At 51.2% G+C, this 23,516-nt stretch overlaps 1 protein-coding gene across 4 annotated transcripts in view; it reads left to right on the forward strand.

Moving 5' to 3' along the window:
• The window catches only part of ATP10A (ATPase phospholipid transporting 10A (putative)), a 192,894-nt gene that overhangs the window by 75,911 nt on the left and 93,467 nt on the right, over positions 1 to 23,516 (forward strand). For all 4 annotated transcript variants that reach the window (XM_055417670.2, XM_055417669.2, XM_088829724.1 and 1 more), the window contains exon 2: positions 3,557 to 3,761. In XM_055417670.2, coding sequence (XP_055273645.1) covers positions 3,557 to 3,761 — 205 coding nt within the window. The remainder of the gene's footprint in view (positions 1 to 3,556; positions 3,762 to 23,516) is intronic.

A 23,516-nucleotide genomic window follows, 5' to 3' on the forward strand; every position in this document is an offset into this window, starting at 1 on the left:
GCTGTCTCCCGAGGCCTCTCCCTGGCTCGCCCACGGCACTCTCTCTATGTCCTCACATGGTCCCCCCACACGCATGCCTAGTGTCTCCCCCTCTTAGAAGTGCTCCTTTCGTGTTGGACTGGGGCCCCACCCTGTGACCTCATTTAGTCACCTCTTTTAATGAACGCATGTCCAAATACAGTTGCTGGGGCTACTTACATATAATGTGTGTGTTATGTGTATGGTATCTGTTACATATGTGTAGGCATACACCTGTAATATGTAACACGGTACATACGTTACACAGTGAGTGTTACTGTATGATGTATATGATATGCCTATAATGAAAATGAGCAAGAGTGACACAGGCAGGGCTGTTACCGGGTCAGCGTGGGCTGCAGGCTTGGTGCTGGAGCTCCCGCTAGAGCAGTCAACAGGGCCGTGGGGCTTGCGTGAGGAGTCTTGGTCTGCTGAGGAGAAGGGGCTCTGTGCCGTATTCGGCCCCAGGTGCCTCCTGAGTCTGGGTTTCCCGGGTCCCCGTGAGCTGCAGGGCCTCTCTCCTTCAGGCCCAGGGTGGCCTGGTGCCACTCGCTTTGCTCTCGTGCCTGCAGGCGTGGGGGCCGCTCCTGCCAGGATGGGCACTGAGGTCTCGCCATTGCTATTTCCAGGGCGGGAGTGGTGAGGGCTCCTCCAGACTCAGCACCTCCACAGTAACTTTGAGAAGTTGCTGTTTTAAAGATGTTCTCTGCTGGAGTGGGCAAGCTAATATTCTAAGATTTCAAGGCAGATGGACAGTGACTTCGTGTTTGATGAGTTCTGTAAATGGAGCATGGTGAAGATAAACTGAGCCAGACAGGGTCCCGCCCCGCCTCCCCTGGCCGGTGGTCCCACCCCCAGCCGTCCCCAGGGCAGGCACCCGGTCTCCTGGCAGCTGCTGTCACTCTGGGCCGCCCAGCTCGCTGAGAGTGTACTGTTGCCTCAGGGACCGCACAGGAACATAGCTTCTGGATACTTTCTCCAAGAAAGGACACAGGCCCTTCAGATGCCTCTGTGCCTTCTGTGGGAAGCCGACAAAGGGTCCTGAGGAGGAAGAAAGACTAAGGAGCTAATGTTAGAATGTTTCTAATGGTAGAAAGTCAAAGTCTGACCTTCAGAAGAGAAAATAGGAGCACAGTTAGGTGATGTTTCGTCTCTCAGTCCACTGGAAGGTTGTCAGACTGTGACAGCGAGTGAGCTGGGGGACGCTCATCTGAACAGCGTCCTGGCCTTGGAGCAGGTGCTGGGCCCAGAGCCCCATTGGGGGCTGCAGGCCACAACCCGCAGAGGGCACTTTGGTCCTACATTTGGCTTTTACTTTTTTTGATTTCAAAAAAGTCATGTTTCCAAAAGTAAAAGCCATTAAGAACAACTAATAAACATGTACAAGAAATTACAAGAAATGAGTTTCATAAATTGTAAAATAATATCTTACAATTTAGATAAGCTGGCCAAATATTATTTGAATACACACCATGTTTGATAAAATTACAGTACCTCTCTTTCTCTTTTAATATTTGCATGTACACCTTGCATTTAGTTTTGAGGACAAAGTTGTATCTAATTTGTCTTTGTTGGCTCTGTAGCAACCAAACTACTGTGCTCATGAATTAGAGGAATGCAAGAAAACAGAGGGTTTACAACAGCTTCTTCAGTTTTCAGCACCTGGGGCAGCTGATGCTAGGAGCCCCTGGACGTTTGCCATGGGTGCCCTCAGAATAAAATAGAAGTCTGACACTCAGGACTGGTTGCCAGAGCTCAGAAGTCGGGTGAGACCCAGACTCACTGCTGAATTGGTCTCTGGAAGCTCAGATGAGGAAGGTCACATTATGAGATAGGGGCCAGTGAGAGGGTGAGGGTGCAAGTGGAATGTGTTTTAGGGCTCTTTATTTTCCTGATAATAAAGCCCAGAGGATTTTTTGATGCAGTTTCCTCATGTAGAATGGCATCTTGAGATAAGAGTCTTGGTTCTCTGCTTATTTATAAATGTGGACAAGACTGCCTCCAATGATTAACTCTTAAAATGTCCTTTGTAGGATTAATGAGCTCAATTTTCCAGAGTGAAAAATCTAAGCAGAAATATACACATAATGTTTTCATCCTGGTATCTATTAACCAATGGTAACTAACATGCTGAAAGCTGACTGTGGTGGCAGTGTTCTGAGTGATTATCTACTTCATCTTGAGTGACATGGGGAGGATCCCTTTGTGTGGGCTTCATCCTGCAGATGGTGCAGAGATTCTACTATCTGTCTCTGTGACTTTGTCTTGTGTCGGGACCTCATAAAAGTGAGATTGTGTAATAGTGGTCCTTTTGTGACAGTTATTTCACTTGGCATAATGACCTCCAAGTTCATCCATTTTGTAATGAGTCAGAATTTCCTTCCTTTTCATGGCTGAATGATATTCCACTATGTTCCCTTGTGGCTCAGCTGGTAAATCCACCTGCAGTGTGGGAGACCTGGGTTCAATCCCTGGGTTGGGAAGATCCCCTGGAGATGGAAAGGCTACTCACTGCAGTATTCTGGCCTGGAGAATTCCATGGGCTGTATAGTCTATGGGGTCATAAAGAGCCAGACAGGACTGAGTGATTTCACTTCACTTCTCGTGGATTTATGACATTTTGCTAATCTCTTCCTCTATTGTTGGGCATTTGGGTTGTTTCTACCTTTACAGGGAGTAATGCTGCTATGCACATGGGTAGGCAAATACCTATACAATTCCCTGATTTTAGTTCTTTAGAGGTAAATACCTAGGAGTGGAAAATTTAGTCCTTTTACTTTTTTAATTAAATAATTAATTTTGACCAGGTAATGGCAGTGGGATCCCAGTTCCTTGACCATGGACTGAACATGCAGCCTCTGCAGGGCAAGTGCTGAGTGCTAACCACTGGACCACCAGGTGGTCCCCAGTTTAACCATTTTAAAGTGAACAATTCAGTGGCATTTTGTGTGTTTAGAGTTGTGCAACCATGACCACTACCTAGTTCCAGAACGTTTTAATCACCCCAAATGGAAACCTGTACCCAGTAAATAACTTCTCATCTCCCTAACCCCTAGATGGTGGCAACCATGAATCCATATTTTATTGCCATGGATGCCTGTTCTAGATATTTCACGTAATTGGAGTTACGCTGGATATGGCCTTCAGGAATCTTCTTTTCAAATGTTTCTCTTTTCAAAATAAAAATTAATTTTTGGTCGCCCTGGGTCTTTGTTGCTGTGTGCAGACTTTCTGTAGTTGCGTCTGCGGGAGGGGGAGGTGTTCATTGCAGTACACGGGCTTCTTGTTGCGGAGCACAGGAAACTCGGTCACGGCGCACTGGCCTAGGTTGCTCTGTGGCGTGTGGAATCTTCTTGGACCAGGCATTGAACCCGTGTCCCCTGCATCGGCCAGCGGATTCTTGCCTGCTGTGCCAGCAGGGGGTCCTCAGCACTTCTTATTATGTAAATTTTTCCGCCGAGCTGCGTGGGCCCGCCACCCAGACGCGCCTCCCGCGGTTGGCCTCCGCCAGCCTTGTTCACGGCCGTGTCTTTGCCAGGGAGGAGGAGCAGTACGTGAACCGGTTCTGGAAGGAGATCCGCGTGGGAGACTTCGTGCGCCTCCGCTGCAATGAGACCGTCCCCGCCGACATCCTGCTGCTGTCCTCCAGCGACCCCGACGGGCTGTGCCACATCGAGACCGCCAGCCTGGACGGGGAGACCAACCTGAAGCGGCGCCAGGTGGTCCGCGGCTTCTCCGAGCTCGTAAGTGACCTGGCGCGTCCCGGGCACCGCATCCCGCCGTGTCTCCCCCGGGGCCCCCGGGCACCGCATCCCGCCGTGTCTCCCCCGGGGCCCCCGGGCACCGCATCCCGCCGTGTCTCCCCCGGGGCCCCCGGGCACCGCATCCCGCCGTGTCTCCCCCGGGGCCCCCGGGCGCGTTGCGCTCCTGTGAGAGCAGGTCCGCTGTGGGGTGGGGCCGAGGGGCGGTGGCCCGCCGCCCGCGAGCTGAGACTGCCCGGGGGCGGGGAGCAGGCGGGCCGGCCCTGTGACTCTGCGGCCACGTCCACTTCTCTCCTCGGAGTGGCCTTCACGTCACCGGGAACACTTGGGCCTGGCCGACTGTTGGCGCTTGTCGGCCCGGGGCTCTTGTTGTGACGCAGCAGAAGTAGCGACCTGGCCGCAGCAGGTGGCTGAGGAATTCCTCTCCTCAGGGGTGTGTCTGAGGTCACCCGCACCCCCCAGGGTCCGTCTGCGTCACTGTCTCTAACTGGATCCTGTCTGGGCCGAACGTCAGTCCAGCTCAGAAATGCGAGGCCTGTGAGGACTGAGAGGTAGAACCCGGGCCGGGACCAGCCCCGGTACCCAGCAGTAGCCGGTGGCTGAAAAGTCAGAGCCTTCAGGAGGCTCCCTCCTCGGTCGCCCCCCAGGCCTCTGCAGAGCAGACAGGGCGCCGACCCCAGGGGCCGGCAGGGAGCGTGATCAGGATCGTGGCGGCCCTGGTTCTGACACCTGTCTCTGCACATGAGGGCCGTGCCATCAAGGAAGGAAGGTTGAAGTGCCTGAGAGGATGCGCGCCTCCGTTTCAGGAAGGCCGCCACTCTGGGGGGTCTCTTCCTTTGTCATTGCCCTGTCTTCATGAGATCCTCCAGGGGAGCCAGGCCTTAGAGTCAGCACCGAGGGGTTCTGGAGTAGTTGGCTTGTTTTATAGCCCGGGGTGTCCCTGGGGCCCTGTTGGCATCTGCGGTGCAGTGTTCATCGTACAGAGTGGCTGGGGGGCTTCCCTGGCTTCCGCTGCAAGTGTCCGTGCCGTTTGCCCTTGGCTGCTGTGCCCACCTTGACACACTTGCAAAGGGCCAGACAGCCACCCACGCCCTGGGGCCCCCTCCGGCCCTGGTGGCAGGACTTCTGAGCCTGAGGCCCACTCGCCTCCTGTGGACACCGACATCCTCACCATGTCCAGACCGTTGTGCCCTTGCTCCCATCCACCACCCTGGTTTCCTTTTTGCAGGCTCCTTTTGTGCCAAGAATGTTTCTGTGAGTTGCTTCAAATCTTTCTTGCAATGAGGCAAAGCATACATAAACGTTAAAAATGATATTTTTAAAAAAGGGATTGTCTCCTCCCAGATCAGAAGAGTTGATGGCAGGGCTCACTGGGGACCCTCGGGGCCCAGTACTGGCCCGTCCAGTGCGCTTTAGCTTCCACATTGATCATGGTCCAGGGTTTGGTAGTAAGTGCACAGGCTGAGCTTCCTCTGCCCTGCATTCCCCCAGGGCCTGTGTGCCTCTGCTCTGAGGCTGCCAGATTCCTGGGCCTAACCCAGGTCCCCAAAGCCCACAGTTCCTGAGCCCTCTTCAGGGTCCAGCCCAGCGTGGGAACCACCCCTGAGGTCAGCAAGGATGGGTTTGGATTGGAGGGAGGTGGTGACCACACAGCCTCCAGTTCCATCCTGGAGGAGCGGCCAGCGTGTGCAGAAGGTGTGTGTAACATAAACAGACGCACCTGAGCATCTAATGGATGAAAGCTCAGACCCTGTGGGACGATCTGGTGAAACTGCGGAACTGGAGAGCAGAATGGATCTGTTTGGATGGCAAGAGGGGCAGAGCCAGGTAGGTGCACCTCCTTGGTCAGCTCTCCCAAGTGACTTTGTTTCCTATCATCTAGTTTGTTCAGCTGCTAAACTCAGTAATATCTAAAGGCCTCCTCAACCCACTTTTTTCCCCAAACGAAAGCTGGAACACCTTACTGATCTCCGGTGCTTTGTACAGACGTGTAATATGTAAGATGGATTGGATGTTGAAATTCCAGGTTGGCCACAGACAGATGCGTCCTTGACTTACCTGCGTAGGACCTGTGTGTGCCTGCGGAGGCCAGTGGAGCTGAGCCATAACCTGATCAAAATGGCCAAAATTAGGAACCTGAACCGTTTTGATTTATATTAAAAAAAAAAAAGGTTCTTTATTAGCACCCAGATTCTTCAATATGCACACTGTAGTCCCTATTATTAGTATATTTTTCCCCCTTTCTGTTTTTTTTCTCCCCTTATTTCCCTAATGTCCAGAGGCATATTTATGGTACCTGAATTTTTCTTTATTTATATTATTCTGAAATATATGAACTTCCCCAAGGAAGCCTGACAATTGGAAAACTAAGGTTCAGCTGTAACACTGCAATGTCAGAAACATTTCAGTCCCGTGATTTGAGGTGAGGTTTTCACAGATGAAGTCAGCTGGCATCTCAGGCAGGTGAAAAGCATATTCCTGTCCAATACACAGTAATACTGTCCCAGGTTGATGACAGCTCTGTTAGAAGTGGAGTTCCCTGCTGCTGCTGCTGCTAAGTCACTTCAGTCGTGTCCGACTCTGTGCGACCCCATAGACGGAAGCCCACCAGGCTCCCCCATCCCTGGGATTCTCCAGGCAAGAACACTGGAGTGGGTTGCCATTTCCTTCTCCAATGTGTGAAAGTGAAAAGTGAAAGTGAAATCGCTCAGTCGTGTCCGACCCTTAGCGACCCCACGGACTGCAGCCTATCAGGCTCCTCCATCCATGGGATTTTCTAGGAGTTCCCTAGGGGAGCTTAAATTAGAGTTATTTGAAAAACTTAGGTGAAGAATAAGAGAGAGCCTTGACAATCATGTAGGGTCTGGGTGCATCCACCAGGGTCTAGTGAGGAGGTAGAAACCACACCTGATTTAGGGCAAGTTTGATGTAAAGAAAGAATTCCCCATGGGGGCTGCACAGTAAGAAGTAAAATGACTCCCCAGAATGCAGAAGGGCTGACAGAACAGCCAGTGGTCCTGGGGCTGAGACAGCATCCAGGGAAGAGGCCCTGAAGCTGAGCCTTGTTCTCATGGCCAAGTTTGTGGCTGTCCCTCGTGGGATGGCTGGAAAGCTACTGAGGCCTGTTCCAGGGGGTCAGCCCTCACGGAGACAGGGAAGCCTTCCGCTGAGAGGTGCTGGGCATGGTAACTTTGGGATGCTGGGGCAGGTGCCATCGCTGAGAGATGCTGGGCATGATGCCTTTGGGATGCCGGGGCAGTTGCCGTCCTCTGAGAGGTGCTGGGTGTGGTAACTTCGAGATGCTGGGGCAGGTGCCATCCGCTGAGAGGTGCTGGGAATGATGACTTCGCGATGCTGGGGCAGGTGCTGCTGGAGTTGGGTGCTGGGAATGCCCCGCTCTGTGTGTGACTCCCACTGCTGCTGTGAACGACCGCCAGAGGTGACTCTTTGAACAGCAGCCCTGGGGGTCCCAGGCCTGTGCATGAGAGGGCTCAGGATGGAGTGCTGGGGGCAGCAGAGTGGGCTTGGGTCCCGGTCCCCCGAGCTGAGAGTCCCGGAGGACAGATGCACTGAGCTAACGGCTGGCACCTCCCCCGCCCTCGCTGACAATGAGAGGTGGCTCCTCTTCCCACCCTTTCCAGTTTCTGAAGTCAGTTATGAAGAGCTTGTTTGCCAGGAAGGACGCCGAGAAAGAGGAAAGTGGTCCACACGCTGAAGGGTCTGGGCATTTAAGGCAGTGGGCCTGGGCCCGAGAGGACCCAGGCCTGCTTGCCGGCAGACACTCGACACTTGAGCAGCGAGGAGACGCCCTTGAGGGGACGGGCTGGGAAAGGGCGTTCCAGAAGGCCGGGGAGGCGTCCAGAAAGAGGCCGTGAACCGCGTTCTGGAGGCGAGGATGGGAGGGTCCTGGAGCCAGGGAGTGTTTCAGGCAGCGACACAGGGCAGATGATGCCTCAGAGGCGGACTCAGCATTGTAGTTACTGAGGAGTGTTCGCCAAATCGTACAGAATTCAGAGGCTGGAAGCCCAGCATGATGGCAGTGAGGTGGGGTGCACGTGTGGCCTGCCCAGATCCCCTGGTCAAAGGACAGGGCACCCAGACACCTCCAGCCACCCAGCCGTCTCGGCTCTGGAGAAGGAAGCGTAGATATCTGGCACTTCAAAATGAACATTTGGTTTAATGTTGGGGTCATGGAAGTTCCCTTGTGGTTAGGACTCTGTGCTTTCACTGCAGAGAGCCCAGTGGTTCAGTCCCTGGTTGGGGAACTAAGATCCTGCAAACGAAAAATGAAAAAAAAGAAGTGTGGGTCAAACTGTCAAATTGGCATTATCCACGAAATAAAAGGGACTCCACAGCTGATCACGAGCTGTCCCAGCAACTCACGTTTGCTCCAGCTTCCTGGGAGTCAGACCTCACCGTGCCTCTCCTGTTCGTAGTGCTGCGAACCTTTCCAAATCATATTTTTAAATATAAATTGTGAGGTAATGATGTTGTATGCTTTTATAGACAAGAAATAACGGGAAGTCGAGATTCTACCAAGGCCCGCTCCTCCGCCGCTTGACTTGGGAGAGTCTGGTGCCCCCGGGTCTGGCCACATGGGCTGCTCCAGCCCTGTCTGTCTGGGCACCTGTCCCTCCATCCCACACGTTCATCTCGGTCTTGCAGTCCTGCCTGTGCAACTGCATCTGTGATATTCGCACAGTCACTTCTGCAAAACGAGGAATTCCTTAGGCTGATGATTTCACAGCGATCATTTTTTTTTTACAGACTCACTTTTGTGATGTTTCATTCTTTTAGCAAATATTTACTGAGCACCTCTTATATGTTAAATGCCATTCTAGGAACCCATCAAAACAGGCAAACCTCTTTCCCCTCGTGGTGAGCAAGGAAATCGCGCAGAGATGGACCAGAGCTACTACTGGGGATAAAGCAGCAGTCGGGCCCCCGCGTGCCTGGTGGTGGAGTTTGGCAGAGGGTGGGGCCCCGAGGCACGGAAGACATATTAGAGTCAGGGAGGGGCTGTCCGGGAGAGGACTTCGTGTGGGCTAGTTTCCTGGGAAAAAACATTCCTCTGGTTTGTCTCTTGGATGGACCTGTGGGATCGTTGCCCACACCCACGGGCCCATCTGCTTCCTGCAGTGTGGAGCCCTGATTGTGAGAGCTGTAGGAAGATCTGAACCCACGAGCCTGCCCAAGTTTGCCCTGCCCAGGCGTGTGTGGGTATGTGCATATGTGTGTGCATGTGTGCCTGGCACGTGCTCCTGATGACATCAGTGTGGAATTTCCTAGGCTGGAAAAAGTCTGAGAAGCACTACCTTAAAAAGTAGTGCTTTTTAAGTATACATATAGTAAGTAAGTAAGTGTTAGTCGCTCAGTCGTGCCCAACTCTTTGCGACCCCATGGACTGCAGCCCACCAGGCTCCTGTGTCCATGAGATTTTCCAGGCAAGGATACTGGAGTGGGTTGCCATTTCCTTCTCCTTAAGTATACATATACTTAAATATAAATGTATCCATCCTCCCCCTAATGTCCAGACTGGCACGGATCCTAACCCTAAATCAGTGATGTGGCTTTCCTTCCACTTACGCACATAGATTCGTCTAAAATCCCACCAGCATTGGGTGCCGGACTCTCTGAGGCAGTGACAAAGCTGAGTTTCCTTTAAGAGGGAGAGGCCGTCCTCCCCCAAGCTGCTGCTGCTTCTAAGTCGCTTCAGTCATGTCCGATTCTGTGTGACCCCATAGACGGCAGCCCACCAGGCTCCCCCGTTCCTGGGATTCTCCAGGCAAGAACACTGGAGTCGGTTGCCAGTTCCTTCTCCTCCCCCAAGCTACTTGATAAAATTCAAGGAGCTGAGAAGGATAACCAAAATTCCAAATATGAGGAAACAAAATTAATATTTTTTGTTTCTACCTGCACATGCTCCCCAAATTATCTCTACAGTAGGAAAACTAGGGGTGAAAAGGTGGTTTGTGATATAGTTCTTGCAACAAAGTTTCTTTTTCCTTAAGCTTTTCCAATAGCCTTCAAATTAGCTACATTCTCTGCTGTGAGACTGAAGAAGGAAACCATCTGTCATCCAAATGGAAAACAAAGACAGCTGGCTGGGTGTGTTAATTGGATCAGTTGATACCAAGCCTTAACAGAAAGATTCATGGTTTTCTTTTACCATGAAGTGTAGTCATTAAGCTCATAATTTATTCTATGGGACATTTTTTTTTAATGCTTGTCTATCTGTTCAGCTTTATTTTTATCTTTTTGAAAACTTTTTATTTTGTATTGGGCTGCAGCTGATGAAGTATTGTGGGAGTTTCAGGTGAACTGTGAAGGGACTCAGCCATACATATTCAAGTATCCATTCTCCCCCAAACTCCCCTCCATCCAGGCTTTACATAACATCGAGCGGAATTCCATGTGCCGTACAGTAGGTCCTTGTCGGTTATCCGTCTTAAGTAGAGCAGTGTGCCCATGTCCATCCCGAACTCCCTGTCCCTCTGCCCACCCTTTATGCTGGCAACTGTAAGTGTGTTCTCTGTGAGTCCCTTTCTGTTTTGCAAGCAAGTGGTTTGTGTCGTTTCTGTTTAGATTCCACACATATAAGGGGTGTTGTGTGATATTTGTCCATCTCTGTCTGACTTCACTCAGTATGACAATCTGTGGGTCCATCCATGCTGTTGCAAATGGTATTATTTCATTCTTTTTAATGGCTGAGCAATATTCCATTGTATGTATGTACTGTGGGACATTTTTATTCTCAAATTTAACAAGCACATACTTTTGTTAAAGGATATTAAATAGGTAAGAAGAAAGACTTTGAGAAAGAAAATTATTTTGAGAATAACTATATTTGGACTCAAATTTTAATTCTAGCAAGTATGGATATTCAAAGCAATTCAGTTAGGTAGGTAATATAATTATCTGAGACATGCCATGTTTTACACTATCAACTGTATTTGATTAATGGGGAATGTCAATTTGATTGTATAGTAAGATGCTTTGGTTTCTAATCCTGGTGACTTTGCCGTGGATTTTTTGACTTGAACCCGTGGTCTAACAAAGCAGACTTTACAGAGAGTGAAACACTGTAATCTTAATGAAAACAGCTGAATGGCAGGAAACTGATAATATTATGCTTATGTGGAGGATTAATCGTAAAAGATATTGTTACAGAATATAAAAACTTCAACATTGTGTTCATTTAAATTTGTGTTTTTTGTACGGTTGGAAGTAGTTATTTCTTATCCTAGAAAAACGATAACTAAAGCTATAAGGTTTTTGTTCTATTTATGGTGCTGTACAATGTGAAGTGTTTTTTGTGTGTTTTCATTGAAAAAATAATTTAATCTATTTTCAGTTTTTCTAAATGTAGTTGAATTACATCAGTGATTGAAAAAAGTTTGAGGCCGTGCATGTGTGTTTCTGGAGCAGGAATTTCTTTACCAGCAGGAACTGGCGATGTGAGATCTTTCCAGTTGTCATAAGTTCCTCCTCATAAGTGAAAATGGATGTGCATGTAGCTGTGTGTGTAGGCTTGTATGTGTGTCTGAGAGTGTGTCTGTGCAAAGTGTGTGTCCCAAAGAATAAAGCAAGATGATCTGAGCGTGTCCAAGTTACCGTTACCACTTTTGACTGCCTTCGAGGAGAGGGAAAAGGATTCTTTCCTGGGCTGAAGTGTAGTGTTCCAGCAGCATGTTGACCTACAGGAGCTCACTGAGGGGCCTGATTGTTGAGCATCTCTGTTCCCTGAATGCATTAGGAAGTGGGGCCCAGGAAACCCAATCTCTGCACAGTGTGTGGTGAGGCAGTTTATTTCTTGATGGGGTGTCATGCCTGCGGTCTCTCCCTTTCCCTTGTTTTCTGAGAAGAGCTCCTGACAAGAGGAAGATCCCTTCTCCCACAACATGAGACCAGTTGCCACAGCATTTGAATTTTTTGTGATAACCTTCTTTTGTTTCTGAATGTTTAAGAGTCTAGTTCCTCATTTCAAATAAAAGCAAAAATAAACAAATGGGACCTAATTAAAAGCTTTTGCACAATGAAGGAAACTATAAGCAAGGTGAAAAGACAGCCCTCAAAATGGGAGAAAATAATAGCAAATGAAGCAACTGACAAAGAATTAATCTCAAAAATATACAAGCAGCTCATGCAGCTCAATTCCAGAAAAATAAATGACCCAATCATAAAACAGGCCCAGGAACTAAACAGACATTTCTCCAAAGAAGACATACAGATGGCTAACATGTTGAAAAGATGCTGAAAAGATGTTGAAAAGATGCTCAACATCACTCATAATCAGAGAAATGCAAATCAAAACCACAATGAGGTACCATCTCATGCCGGTCAGAATGGCTGCTATCCAAAAGTCTACAAATAATAAATGCTGGAGAGGGTGCAGAGAAAAGGGAACCCTCTTACACTGTTGGTGGGAATGCAAACTGGTATAGCCACTGTGGAGAACAGTGTGGAGATTCCTCAAAAAACTGGAAATAGAACTGCCATATGACCCAGGAATCCCACTGCTGGGCACACACACTGAGGAAACCAGAATTGAAAGAGACACATGTCCTCCAATGTTCATTGCAGCACTGTTTATAATAGCCAGGACATGGAAGCAACCTAGATGTCCATCTTTAGACGAATGGATAAGAAAGCTTTGGTACATATACACAATGGAGTATTACTCAGCCATTAAAAAGAACGCATTTGAATCAGTTCTAATGAGGTGGATGAAACTGGAGCCTATTATACAAAGTGAAGTAAGTCAGAAAGAAAAAACACTAATACATTAACGCACATATATGGAATTTAGAAAGATGGTAATGATGATCCTATATGCAAGACAGCAAAGAGACTCATATAAAGAACAGACTTTTGGACTCTGTGAGAGAAGGCGAGGGTGGGATGATTTGAGAGAATAGCATTGAAACATGTGTATTACCATATGTGAAATAGATAGCCAGTCCAGGTTTAATGCATGAAACAGGGCGCTCAAAGCTGGTTCTCTGGGATGACCCTGAAGGATGCAATGGGGAGGGAGGTGGGAGGGGAGTTCAAGAGGGGGGACACATGTACACCCACATGGCTGATTCATGTCAGTGTATGGCAAAACTGCCACAATACTGTAAAGTAATTAGCCTTCAATTAAAATAAATTAATTAATTTTTTTAAAAGGCAAGGAAACCAATAGGGTAATACTGCAATAATCTAGTAAAGAAATGGTGATGACCTAAAATTAGAACAATAACTGTGGAGATGAACAAGATGAGTTATACTTAGGAAATATTTAAAGAGCAAGATCAATAAGAGTTTGTGATTAATTAAATGTGGTTTATATAAAACAAGAGTCTAGTTCCTCATTTCAGCAACAATTATAGGGGAAGTTATATAAAGCCTTCCGTCTGCGTGGGCTCCTCCATGGAAGGCAGTGCTCGGTTCCTGCACCGGTGAGAGTGCTTCTGAGCGTCTGGCCCCCCCATGCATGCGAACAAAGCAGGGGTCCGCATCCACCTCTGCATGGTCATCGCGGTGTCCTGTGAACCAGGCCCACCAGGGTTCTTGACCTTCCCCAGTCAAGAGAAAATTAAAAGAGGCCGGACACCAAACCCAGGCCAGTCTTCACTGGAGCCCCTGCTGCAGCAGTGGGGGTGAGAACAAGCAACAGGCCCCTCTGCTCCGTCGAGGGGTGCAGGGCAAGCTGCTCCCAGTACGTTGCTTCCTATGTGGCGGGGGCGGTGGGGGGGGATGTGTCCAGGGTTCAGTCTGAAGTGGTAGCCCAGCTGGTTTGCCAACCCTTCGGTGGTGCTGCGTGCAGGGACATAGTACCCTGCTTTTGTCCCAACCCCGTGTTTTGCTGCTGGCTCTTTAGACGTGGCAGTTGATTGGTGGGGATTTTTTTTTTTTTTGGTCTTTTTGCATCTTGTGCATAATTTGTCCATAATTTTTGTAACTTATAGCTTCTTGATATTTTGTAGCTTGAGGAAACATTTATTCAGGTGCAGGCACTGCAGCAAAGGGTCCCAGGTCCCAGCCTAACTTGCAGGGGGTCTGTCTGTAAGCGGAGGGGTGCTGTGCTACACTGTAACCCACTTGGGTGTGGATGAAACCATGCTTTTGACATCTAAACTGGGTTTAAACCATATACATACACTGGGTTTAAAACATATACATACACTGGGGCTTTCCCAGCAGTGCCAGTGAGTAACCCGTGCTGCAGACGGCAGTGGGATTCAACCTAGAGGGACTGATGGGTGTTGTCGCCCAGCTGAGGTCAGGCTGAAGTTTGTTGGTTTCCAGTAGAGCCGCTTGCTAAGTAGCAGCTGTGATTGGATGCCTTCCCTTCCCTGCCCCCTCTAAAAGCGTGTCATTGCTAGCGACCAGGAATCCTCCTTTCTCTTCCAGAGGGGGGGCTCTGAGCTGCATCTGTGTGGATTTCTGTAAGTTTAGAATTGGTCCAAAACTTCGTTGTCTGCACACACACACTTGATGCTAATGCAGACAAACATCCTTGTGTGAGTCTCGTGTCTTCGAGAAAAAAGGAAAGCATTTTCTCTCACGCACTTCTGACGAGTGACTTTTCAGCAGCTCCTCCTGCTGGTGATTAGACATGGGCCCTTTTGGGTGGTGAAGAAGGCCAGCTTCAAAGGCCTGCAGACCTAGGCTTGTTTTGGAAGGAACTTCAAACGGCTGCTTCAGTCATCCGGCCTTGGTCGAGCATTCTGGAACCTTGACCATCAGGCGGGAAGTCTTGTGAGGATGGACTTTGTGAGGCTGCGAAGGCGAGACTGAGGGGCGTCCGCCCTCAGCCCTGGAGACCCCCTGGAGGGTCCCGAGTGTGGCGCCCTGCGTGGACACTCTGCAGGCAGGCTGTGCGGGCCAAGGCACACAGGGAAGTTGTGCCCGCAGGGCGGGGCCCCGGAGCTCAGGTAGGACTTCTGTCTCAAGCACCAGAGAGACCAGAGCCTCGGGGGGCTTGGATTCAGGGAGGGGCGCTATCCTGCACACCGTGCCCCTGGGAAGCTGGGAGTCTGTGACACCGCCTGCCCACCTGTGGACAGGAGATGCTGGCCCCACAGACCGCGGGACCAGGGGGGCCCTGTCAGTGGTCAGAGAGTTGTGACCCTTCCTGTGAGGAGCCTGCCTGCACCCCCAGCTCTGCGTGGTGGTCCCAGCGGGCTCTATCCCAGCGCTCAGCATGTACCAGGCCTCTCTGTCACTGCTGCTCCTGATTCTCTCCAGGGAGGCCCAGAGACCCCTGAGTCACCCAGATCCCCTGTGGCACACAGCGCGGCCCAGCCTCTTGACTTTAGCGCGGGCAGAGGGCAGGCGGGGTGCAGGGCCGCCCTCAGGGAGCCCGGGCCAGTGCTGTGGAAGGTTCCGGATAAGGAGGCCTGGGCTGTGCTGTGGGCAGCCTCTGGGTTGGGGTGGGGGTAGCATGGCCATCATCTGGTTGGGCAAGGTGAGTCTGGGGTCCCGCGGTGGCAGCGCCATACAGGGCCCAGCTGGGCTTCCTGCCCGGTTTGGAGCATGTGCTTCTGACTCCACTCCTGTGGCTTGAGAGGCAAAAAAGATGTTTGCTTTTATTCTAAGCAGAGGCAGCTGTTTGGTCCACTGATTGCACCTTTCAGAGAAAAGGTCCGCACTGAGCTGCTGTGGCAAGAGCGGGTGGCCTGGATACCCCTCCTTCTTGTACCAGCCCCACGGTCCCAAGGAGCGCTCTGCAGCCCCCCACCCATCACGGCTCCTCCGTGCTGCACTCAGTCCCAGGCCAGCCACCCCCAGCCGTCTCCGCCCGCGCAGGGTGCCCACTGGGCTGACCCTCCTGAGGGCAGAGGGCCGCCCCGGTCTGAAGCTTCTGCAGCACCAGGCCCGACTCCCACTGGGATGCAGCCCCTCACGAGGTGTCACCCTCCGTGGGGACACCCAGGGCCTTTTTGGGCATGTGTGGGCTGTCCCGTCGGGTCTGTCCCGAATTCGTGCCTCTGAAAGAGAGCACCTCCCCTCCCTTCTCCTGCTTGCAGAACTGGGAACTCTGCCAGTGACATGCCTGGGGTGGTGGTCTCTGCAGCTCACCTGGCCAGCACTGAACCACTTTGTACTCTGGATGACCTGGACCCACCCTGGGGGTGCATGGAACCCCAGCACTCTGCCTGCCTGGGGTGGGGGGAGACACTGGACTCTCTGTGCTCCCCAAGGTTCCCAGGGCCCTGAGATGAGAACACTGCCTTCCTCTCTCACAGAGGAGATGGCGGGTCCAGAGAGCTGGGTGTCCCTGTCCTGGCTCACGGCTGGCCCTGCAGCCCCTTCCTGCACCTCTGCGGCTCCGGCTCCTGCGCTTGGCCTGTGAGGGCTGGATCCACGCTCCCCAGATGGTACCTGGCAGGCCCTGCTCGCTCCTTCCCGGTGCAGCAGAGAGAGGGTCTTGCACCTCTCTCCCCTGAGGTCGGCCCTGGGCACGGTGGCGGCTGCAGTGCCGGAGCGGGAGTCACAGACAAGTGACCTTGCAGTCTTCACCCTGGCGCTTGGCTCAAAAGGCCGCGGTGAGGCAGGCACTTTGGGGCATCGCGGTGAAGTCAAGGGACAGCTCCCCAGGTCGGAACCTCAGGAAGGAAACTGATCACTGTCCAAATACCCGACTAGAATGTGCTCTGTGGTGGAGCAGACGGGCTAAGGAAACTGCTGACGCCAAGAAGCCAGGGGCAGAACGCGGCGTGTTTCTCTGTATGTGTCTCTCTGTACAAGCGCACAGGTACAGGAGACAGAGGTGTACAGCACACTTGTATCTAGGGGCTCCACTCAAGGTTTGATTGGTGGCAGTTCTGCTGCTTTGATGTGTTGCCAAAAACCTGGCCAGGTGTTTTGGGGGACCTTGGGGTGTGCCCCTCACCAGGCTGTGCCCTTGTCCCTCACGTCACTCCAGGAGGCCTGCTTGAGCACGGGGTCCTGGGCAGGCCAGTGGACGGTGACCTCTGGGGTTCTGGGGCTGCGAGAAGGCTCTGCCTCCGAAGGGTCCAGGTGCTGATGGGGAGCCGGGAGGACCACCCCACACACACACACACACACACACACGGGGGGTGGGGTCCAGGTGCTGATGGGGAGCTGGGAGGACCACCCCCCCGCATACACACACACACACACACGGGGTGGGGTCCAGGTGCTGATGGGGAGCTGGGAGGACCACCCCCCCGCATACACACACACACACACACACGGGGTGGGGTCCAGGTGCTGATGGGGAGCTGGGAGGACCACCCCCCAACACACACACACACACGGGGTGGGGTCTAGGTGCTGATGGGGAGCTGGGAGGACCACCCCCCCACATACACACACACACACAGCGGGTGGGGCCCAGGTGCTGGTGAGGAGCCAGGAGCACGCGCAGGCGCTGAAAGGCTCCTTGTGCACAGACGCGGCACTCCGTGTGCTGGGCACCGTGATGAAGGCAGAAAGCACCGCTTCCCTCAGGGCCGGCAGGCTGGGTGAGCTGCGCTGTGGCTGGGGCGCAGTCACAGCAGACTGCGGCCTGACTGAAGCGGCCGAGGCGCCGCCCACCCTCCTAGCCCGGTGGACCCAGCTCTGCCGGTGCTCCTCAGGGGGTGACCCCAGGCCTGTGCTCCTCTGCGTGTGTCAGCCCTGCCTGCCCTGTCCCCCAGGACTCTCTAAGGAAAACCCGGTTACAGGCGAGGCGAGCAGGGCTGGAGAGGCCCACTGCAGGCTCCAGCCCCTCAGTCCACAGAGTAGAAGTGATGCCGACCTTCCGTGGCCTGCGAAGCGGCACATGTCTTCCTGACATGCCAGCTTTTCACCCGACAGGTGGTGGCTGGCTCCCCCCACCCCGTCTTCCTGACTCAGAGGAGAGCCTGCTCTAGGAGGGGCCACGGTCCTCAGAGGGGCTGGGAAGGAACATGCTGTGGGCAGTTCGTCCACGAAGGATGCCTGGGCAGGCTCAGCTGCAGGGAGTGCTGTGGGGATCAGGCTTTGGGTTCTGCACCTCCTGGCTGGTGACCCAAGAAGGTCATATAATCTCTCAGGTCTCAGTTTCAGCACCTGCAAGATGGGCGCGGCATCAAGTCCTCCTCCCCTCCTGCCCCTGCCCGTGGCTGCCCTGGAAGGCCTCTGAGGTGGGCAGGCGCAGCCCCTGTGGGCCTCTGTGTGCAGAAGAGCCTCATAATAGACCCAACAGGTCTGTCCCAAGTGGGAGGCATTGCTTTGAGCTCAATGAGTCCAGAGTGGCGGGAGAAAGCTGGAGAGCACTCATGCTGGCGGGGGTTGTGTGGGGTCCTGAGGGGGCCTGGGTGTGGCATGGAGTCCAGGCCTGTGGGTCTGGGATGCAGGGTCTGTAGCTTTAACCTACCTTCCTGGTTCAGGAGCACAGGAGTGGGTTAGACACACAGCATCCTGGGGGCTGCTCCTGACCGCCTCACAGGGCAGGGCTACATGCTTCAGAGGGGAAGCCCCAGTTTTTAGAAGGAATCCTTGTTCACATATTGCAGCTGTTGGCAGGTACTCTGCAGAGGAAGGGAGGATGCTGGCCTCATGTGCTGGGGAATGTTGGGGCTCTACCTGCAGCCTAGGAGCTGTGGTGATGAGCTCAGCAGAGGCCACGCCCCGTGCTGCATTGCCAGCGTCATCACCAGGGTCTGCAGAACCACCAGGGCTTTCTAGAAATGCTGTTCATTGTTCAGTTGCCCAGTTGTGTCCAACTCTCTGTGACCCCATGGACTGCAGTGCTTCAGGCTTCCCTGTCTCTCACCAACTCTGGGAGTTTCCCCAAGTTCATGTCCATTGCATCAGTGATGCCATCCAGCCATCTCATCCTCTGATGCCCTTTTTGCCCTCTTTTTGCCCTGATCTTTCTTAGCATCAGGGACTTTCCCCATGAGTTGGCTCTTCTCATCAGGTGGCCAAAATCCTGGAACTTCAGCTTCAGCATCAGTCCTTCCAATATTCAGGATTGATTTCTTTAAGATTGACTGGTTTGATCTCCTCACTGTCCAAGGGACTCTCAGGAGTCTTCTCCAGCACCACAGTTTTAAGGCATCGATTCTTCAGCACTCTGCCTTATTTATGGTCGAGCTTTTACAATTGTACATGACAACTGGGAAGACCATAATCTTGACCAAATGAACATTTATCGGCAAAGTGATGTGTTTGCTTTTTAACACAGTCTAGGTTTGTCATAGCTTTCTTGCCAAGAAGCAATCATCTTCTGATTTTATGGGTGCAGTCATCATCTGTGGTGGTTTTAGAGCCTAAGAAGAGGAAATCTGTCACTGCTTCTACCTTTTCCCCTTCTATTTGCCATGGAGTTATGGGGCCAGATGCCATGATCTTAATTTCTTTACTGTTTAGTTTTAAGCCAGCTTTTTCACTCTCTTCCTTCACCATCATCAAGAGGTTCTTTAGTTTCTCTTCACTTTCTGCCATTAGAGTGGTATCATTCACATATCTGAGGTGGTTCACTTCAACAGTACATGAACCATGAACTTCTAGATGTTCAAGCTGGATTTCGAAGAGGCAGAGGAACCAGAGATCAAATTGCCAACATCAGTTGAATCATAGAAAAAGCAAGAGAATTCCAGAAAAACATCTACTTCTGCTTTATTGATTACGCCAAAGTCTTTGACTGTGTAGATCACAACAAACTGTGGAAAATTCTTCAAGAGACGGGAATACCAGACCACCTACCTTACCTGCCTCCTGAGAAATCTGGTTGCAGGTCAAGAAACAACACTTAGAACCGGATATGGGACAACAGACTGGTTCCAAACTGGGAAAGTAGTACATTAAGGCTGTGTATTGTCACCCTGCTAATTTAACTTATATGCAGAGTACATCATGCGAAATGTTGGGTTGGATGAAGTGCAAGCTGGGATCAAGATGGCTGGGAGAAATATCAATAACCTCAGATGTGCAGATGACGCCACCCTATGGCAGAAAGTGAAGAACTAAAGAGCCTCTTGATGAAAGTGAAAGAGCAGAGTGAAAAAGCTGGCTTAAAACTCAACATTCAAAAAACTAAGATCATGGCATCCAGGCCCATTACTTCATGGCAAATAGATGGAGAAACAGTAGCAGTCTTTATTTTCTTGGGCTCCAGAATCATTGCAGATGGTGATTGTAGCCATGAAATTGAAAGACGCTTGCTCTTTGGAAGAAAAGTTATGACCAACCTAGATAGTATATTAAAAAGCAGAGACGTTACTTTGCAAACAAAAGTCTGTCTAGTCAAAGCTATGGTTTTTCCAGTAGTCATGTATGGCTGTGAGAGTTGGACTATAAAGAAAGCTGAGCACCAAAAAATTGATGCTTTTGAGCTATGGTGGTGGAGAAGACTCTTGAGAGTCTCTTGGACTGCGAGGAGATCCAACCAGTCCATCCTAAAGGAGATCAGTTCTGAATATTCATTGGAAGGACTGATGCTGAAGATGAAGCTCCAGTACTTTGGCCACCTCATGAGAAGAACTGACTCCTTGAAAAAGACCCTGATGCTGGGAAAGACTGAAGGCGGGAGGAGAAGGGGACGACATGATGAGATGGATGGATGGCATCACCAACTCAATGGACCTGAATTTCCGGGAGTTGGTGATGTACAGGGAAGCCTGGCGTGCTGCAGTCCAAGGGGTCGTGAAGGGTCGGACATGACTGAGCTAGTGAACTGAACTGAAGGTTGTTGATGTTTCTCCCGCCTATCTTAATTCCAGCTTGTAACTCATCCAGTCCAGCCTTTCTCATGATGTGCTGACTGTGTAAGTTAAACTAACAAGGTGATAGCAGACAGCCCTGTCGTACTCCTTTCTCATTCCTGAACCAATTGGATGTTCCATACAGGCAGGGTTCTCACTGTTGCTTCCTGACCTGCATACAGGATTCTCAGGAGACGAGTAAGATGGTCTGGTATTCCCTTCTCTTTAAGAGTTTTCCACAATTTATTGTGATTCACACAGTCAAAGACTTTAGCATAGTTGACGAAACAGAGGTAAATGTTTTTCTGGAATTCCCTTGCTTTCTCTATGATCCAACTAATGTTGGCAATTTCATCTCTGGTTCCTCTGTCTTTCCTAAACCCAGCTTGGACGTCTGGAAGTTCTTGTTTCATGTAATGCTGAAGCCTAGCATGCAAGATTTTAAGCATGACCTTACTATGGGAGATGAGTCCAATTGTCCGATGGTTAGCACATTCTTTGGTACTGCCCTTCTTGGAAATTGGTGTAAGGACTGACCTTTTCCAGTCCTGTGCCCACTGCTGGGTCTCCCAGATTTGCTGACATATTGAGTGCAGCAGTTTGATAGCATCATCTTTTAGGGATTTTAATAGCTCTACTGGAATGTCATCACATCCACTAGCTTTACTGACAGCAGTGCTTCCTGAGACCCTCCTGACTTCACACTCCAGAATGTCTGATTGTGGGTGACTGACCACACCATCGCCTTATCCAATTCATTAAGATAGTTTTTGTACAGTTCTTCCATGTATTCTTTCCATCTCTTCTTGATCTCTTCAGCATCTCTCATCTTTGGAGATGCTTCACCTAAAATACTAGGATGGCTGTAAAGGCCCAGCTTGCAAAAGGAAAATAAGAAACAAGACTTTATTTATGTCCACAGCCTCGTCACAGGCATGTGCCAGTCGTGCTGCAGAGCTATCCTCTGCAATTGGCAGGCTGGAGCTGGGAGCTCTTGGGCCGCTTGCGTCTGAGGGCAGTGCCCAGTGGTTTCCAGTATCACATATGGGGTGTCCTTGGCAGTGACCCATGTGTCTCAGCTGTCAGAAGTTAAGGATGGCTAAGATCACCAGATACGGCATCCTTGGTCCTGGAAGCCCACAGTGCACCAATGTTTACATCAGAAAAACTATCATATTTGCGTGTAATCCCTTGTGTTCCTAGGTTCTGGTCCAGAGGTTGGTGGGTGGAGTCTTAGGCTAGGGAGAAATGCCGAGTACTAGGCCTGTCAGCCCCACAGAGGCAGGATCTCATTTTGACAACATCACTGGGGGATTGAAGTCTTGAGAAGCCAAGCGGTACTGATTTGCATGTGGACATACTTAGTTTTCTATTTTTATTTCCTCTGTTTTCCAGCCCGAGTAAGATGATAATCCGTTTCTGTGTTCCTCTTGTACTCCTGATGGAAGCAGATATTTCAGTAATTCACTAGTTGACACTTTTTTTTTAAGTTACAAATCACCTTCCACAATAGATGTGCCAGTGAGTGCCTCTGATGAGTGAATGCCCATGAGTGAACGATAGATGGGTCTCAGAGGTGCTGTTTGCACTGCTTGCTCGGTCCATGGGCCGGAGCCCCTCTGGGCCTGACTTGCTCTGCCCTTTGCTCTGAGCAGTGCCTTCTGGGCTCAGCCCTGGCACAGCGAGTGCGGGGCCCTGGGCTTCCGGCCCTGGCAGCCTCTTCCCACCCTTCCCAGGTGAGGGCGCCACCCCTGGAGTCAGCCGATGGCGCCGGGTCAGGGCGCCACTTCCCCCGCGGCTACCTGCCTACTGCCCACCCGCTCAGACGCTGCCTGCTGCCGCCTTCTCCGAAGGGACACTTTCTGATGCACCAGGGCTTTTTTAAATTTATTCTGTATTGAAGGATAATTGCTCTACAGAATTTTGATTTCTGTCAGACCTCAACATAGGTATGCATGTTTCCCCCTCTCCTGAACCCCCTCCGATCTCCCGCCCCATCCCACCCCTCTAGGCTGACACAGCGCCCCTTTTTGAGTTCCCCCAGACATACAGCACGTTCCCGTTGGCCGTCTGTTTTACATGTGGGAATGTAAGTTTCCCTGTGCTTTGAGATGACATCCCCAGCACATCCCAGGCCTCCTTGCTTGGTGCCCAGGTCCTCCCTGAGGTGTGCCCTGCAGTCTTGGGGGCTTCCTCTGCTCATGGTTCCCGCCTCCTCTCAGGCTCTGTCCCTGGGCGAGTTTCGGGTCAGCCCTGTCCTCTGAGGCCTCCAGAAATATTGCAACACAAGACTGTTAATAATGTGTATAACAAGCATTCTTGGCTTTTACAGTTTAGAATGTAAGGACAAGCTCTAGGCACACGGCACACCCCTGTGACCAACATAAATGCACACGTGTGTGTGTGTGTGTGTGTGTGTGCACGCGCGCGCGCGCAGACAGATACACAGTGACCTGCAGTCTTCCCATCATGAGGTGCCTGCCCCCAAATCAGTACTTTTACCAGCTAGGTCAGCTGAATCTGAAAAGTGAGACCTTTGGCAGAGACCACCAAAGGCAGAACTGCTTACAGAAACGGTGCCCTTCCCAGCCTTTGCCTGTTCTACCCTGAGTGCTCTCAGGGCCGTGAGACTGTTTCTGAAAAGTGTCTTACTTAGGTCCTGGGGCTTCCCTGGTGGCTCAGATGGTAAAGAATCTGCCTGCGATGCAGGAGACCCAGGTTAAATCCCTGGGTCAGAAAGATCCCCTGGAGAAGGGCATGACAACCCACTCCAGTATTGCTGCCTGGAGAATCCCATGGACAGAGGAGCCTGGCGGGCTACAGTCCATGGGGTCACAAAGAGTTGGACACGACTCAATAACTAACACTTTTACTTTCACTAGGTCTCTGGGAGTGCTCAGAAAAAGTGACAGATGCTAAAAGATCATGGTGCGTTGTATTAAGGCTCTCCACAACCCCCTGGAGAAGGAAATGGTAACCCACTCCAGTATTCTTGCCTGGAGAATCCCATGGATGGAGAAGCCTGGTAGGCTACAGGCCACGGGGTTGCAAA

This window comes from Moschus berezovskii, chromosome 21 (assembly GCF_049115385.1).
Source record: "Moschus berezovskii isolate FMDL1 chromosome 21, NW_MosBer_1.0, whole genome shotgun sequence".
Taxonomy (NCBI): Eukaryota; Metazoa; Chordata; class Mammalia; order Artiodactyla; family Moschidae; genus Moschus; species Moschus berezovskii.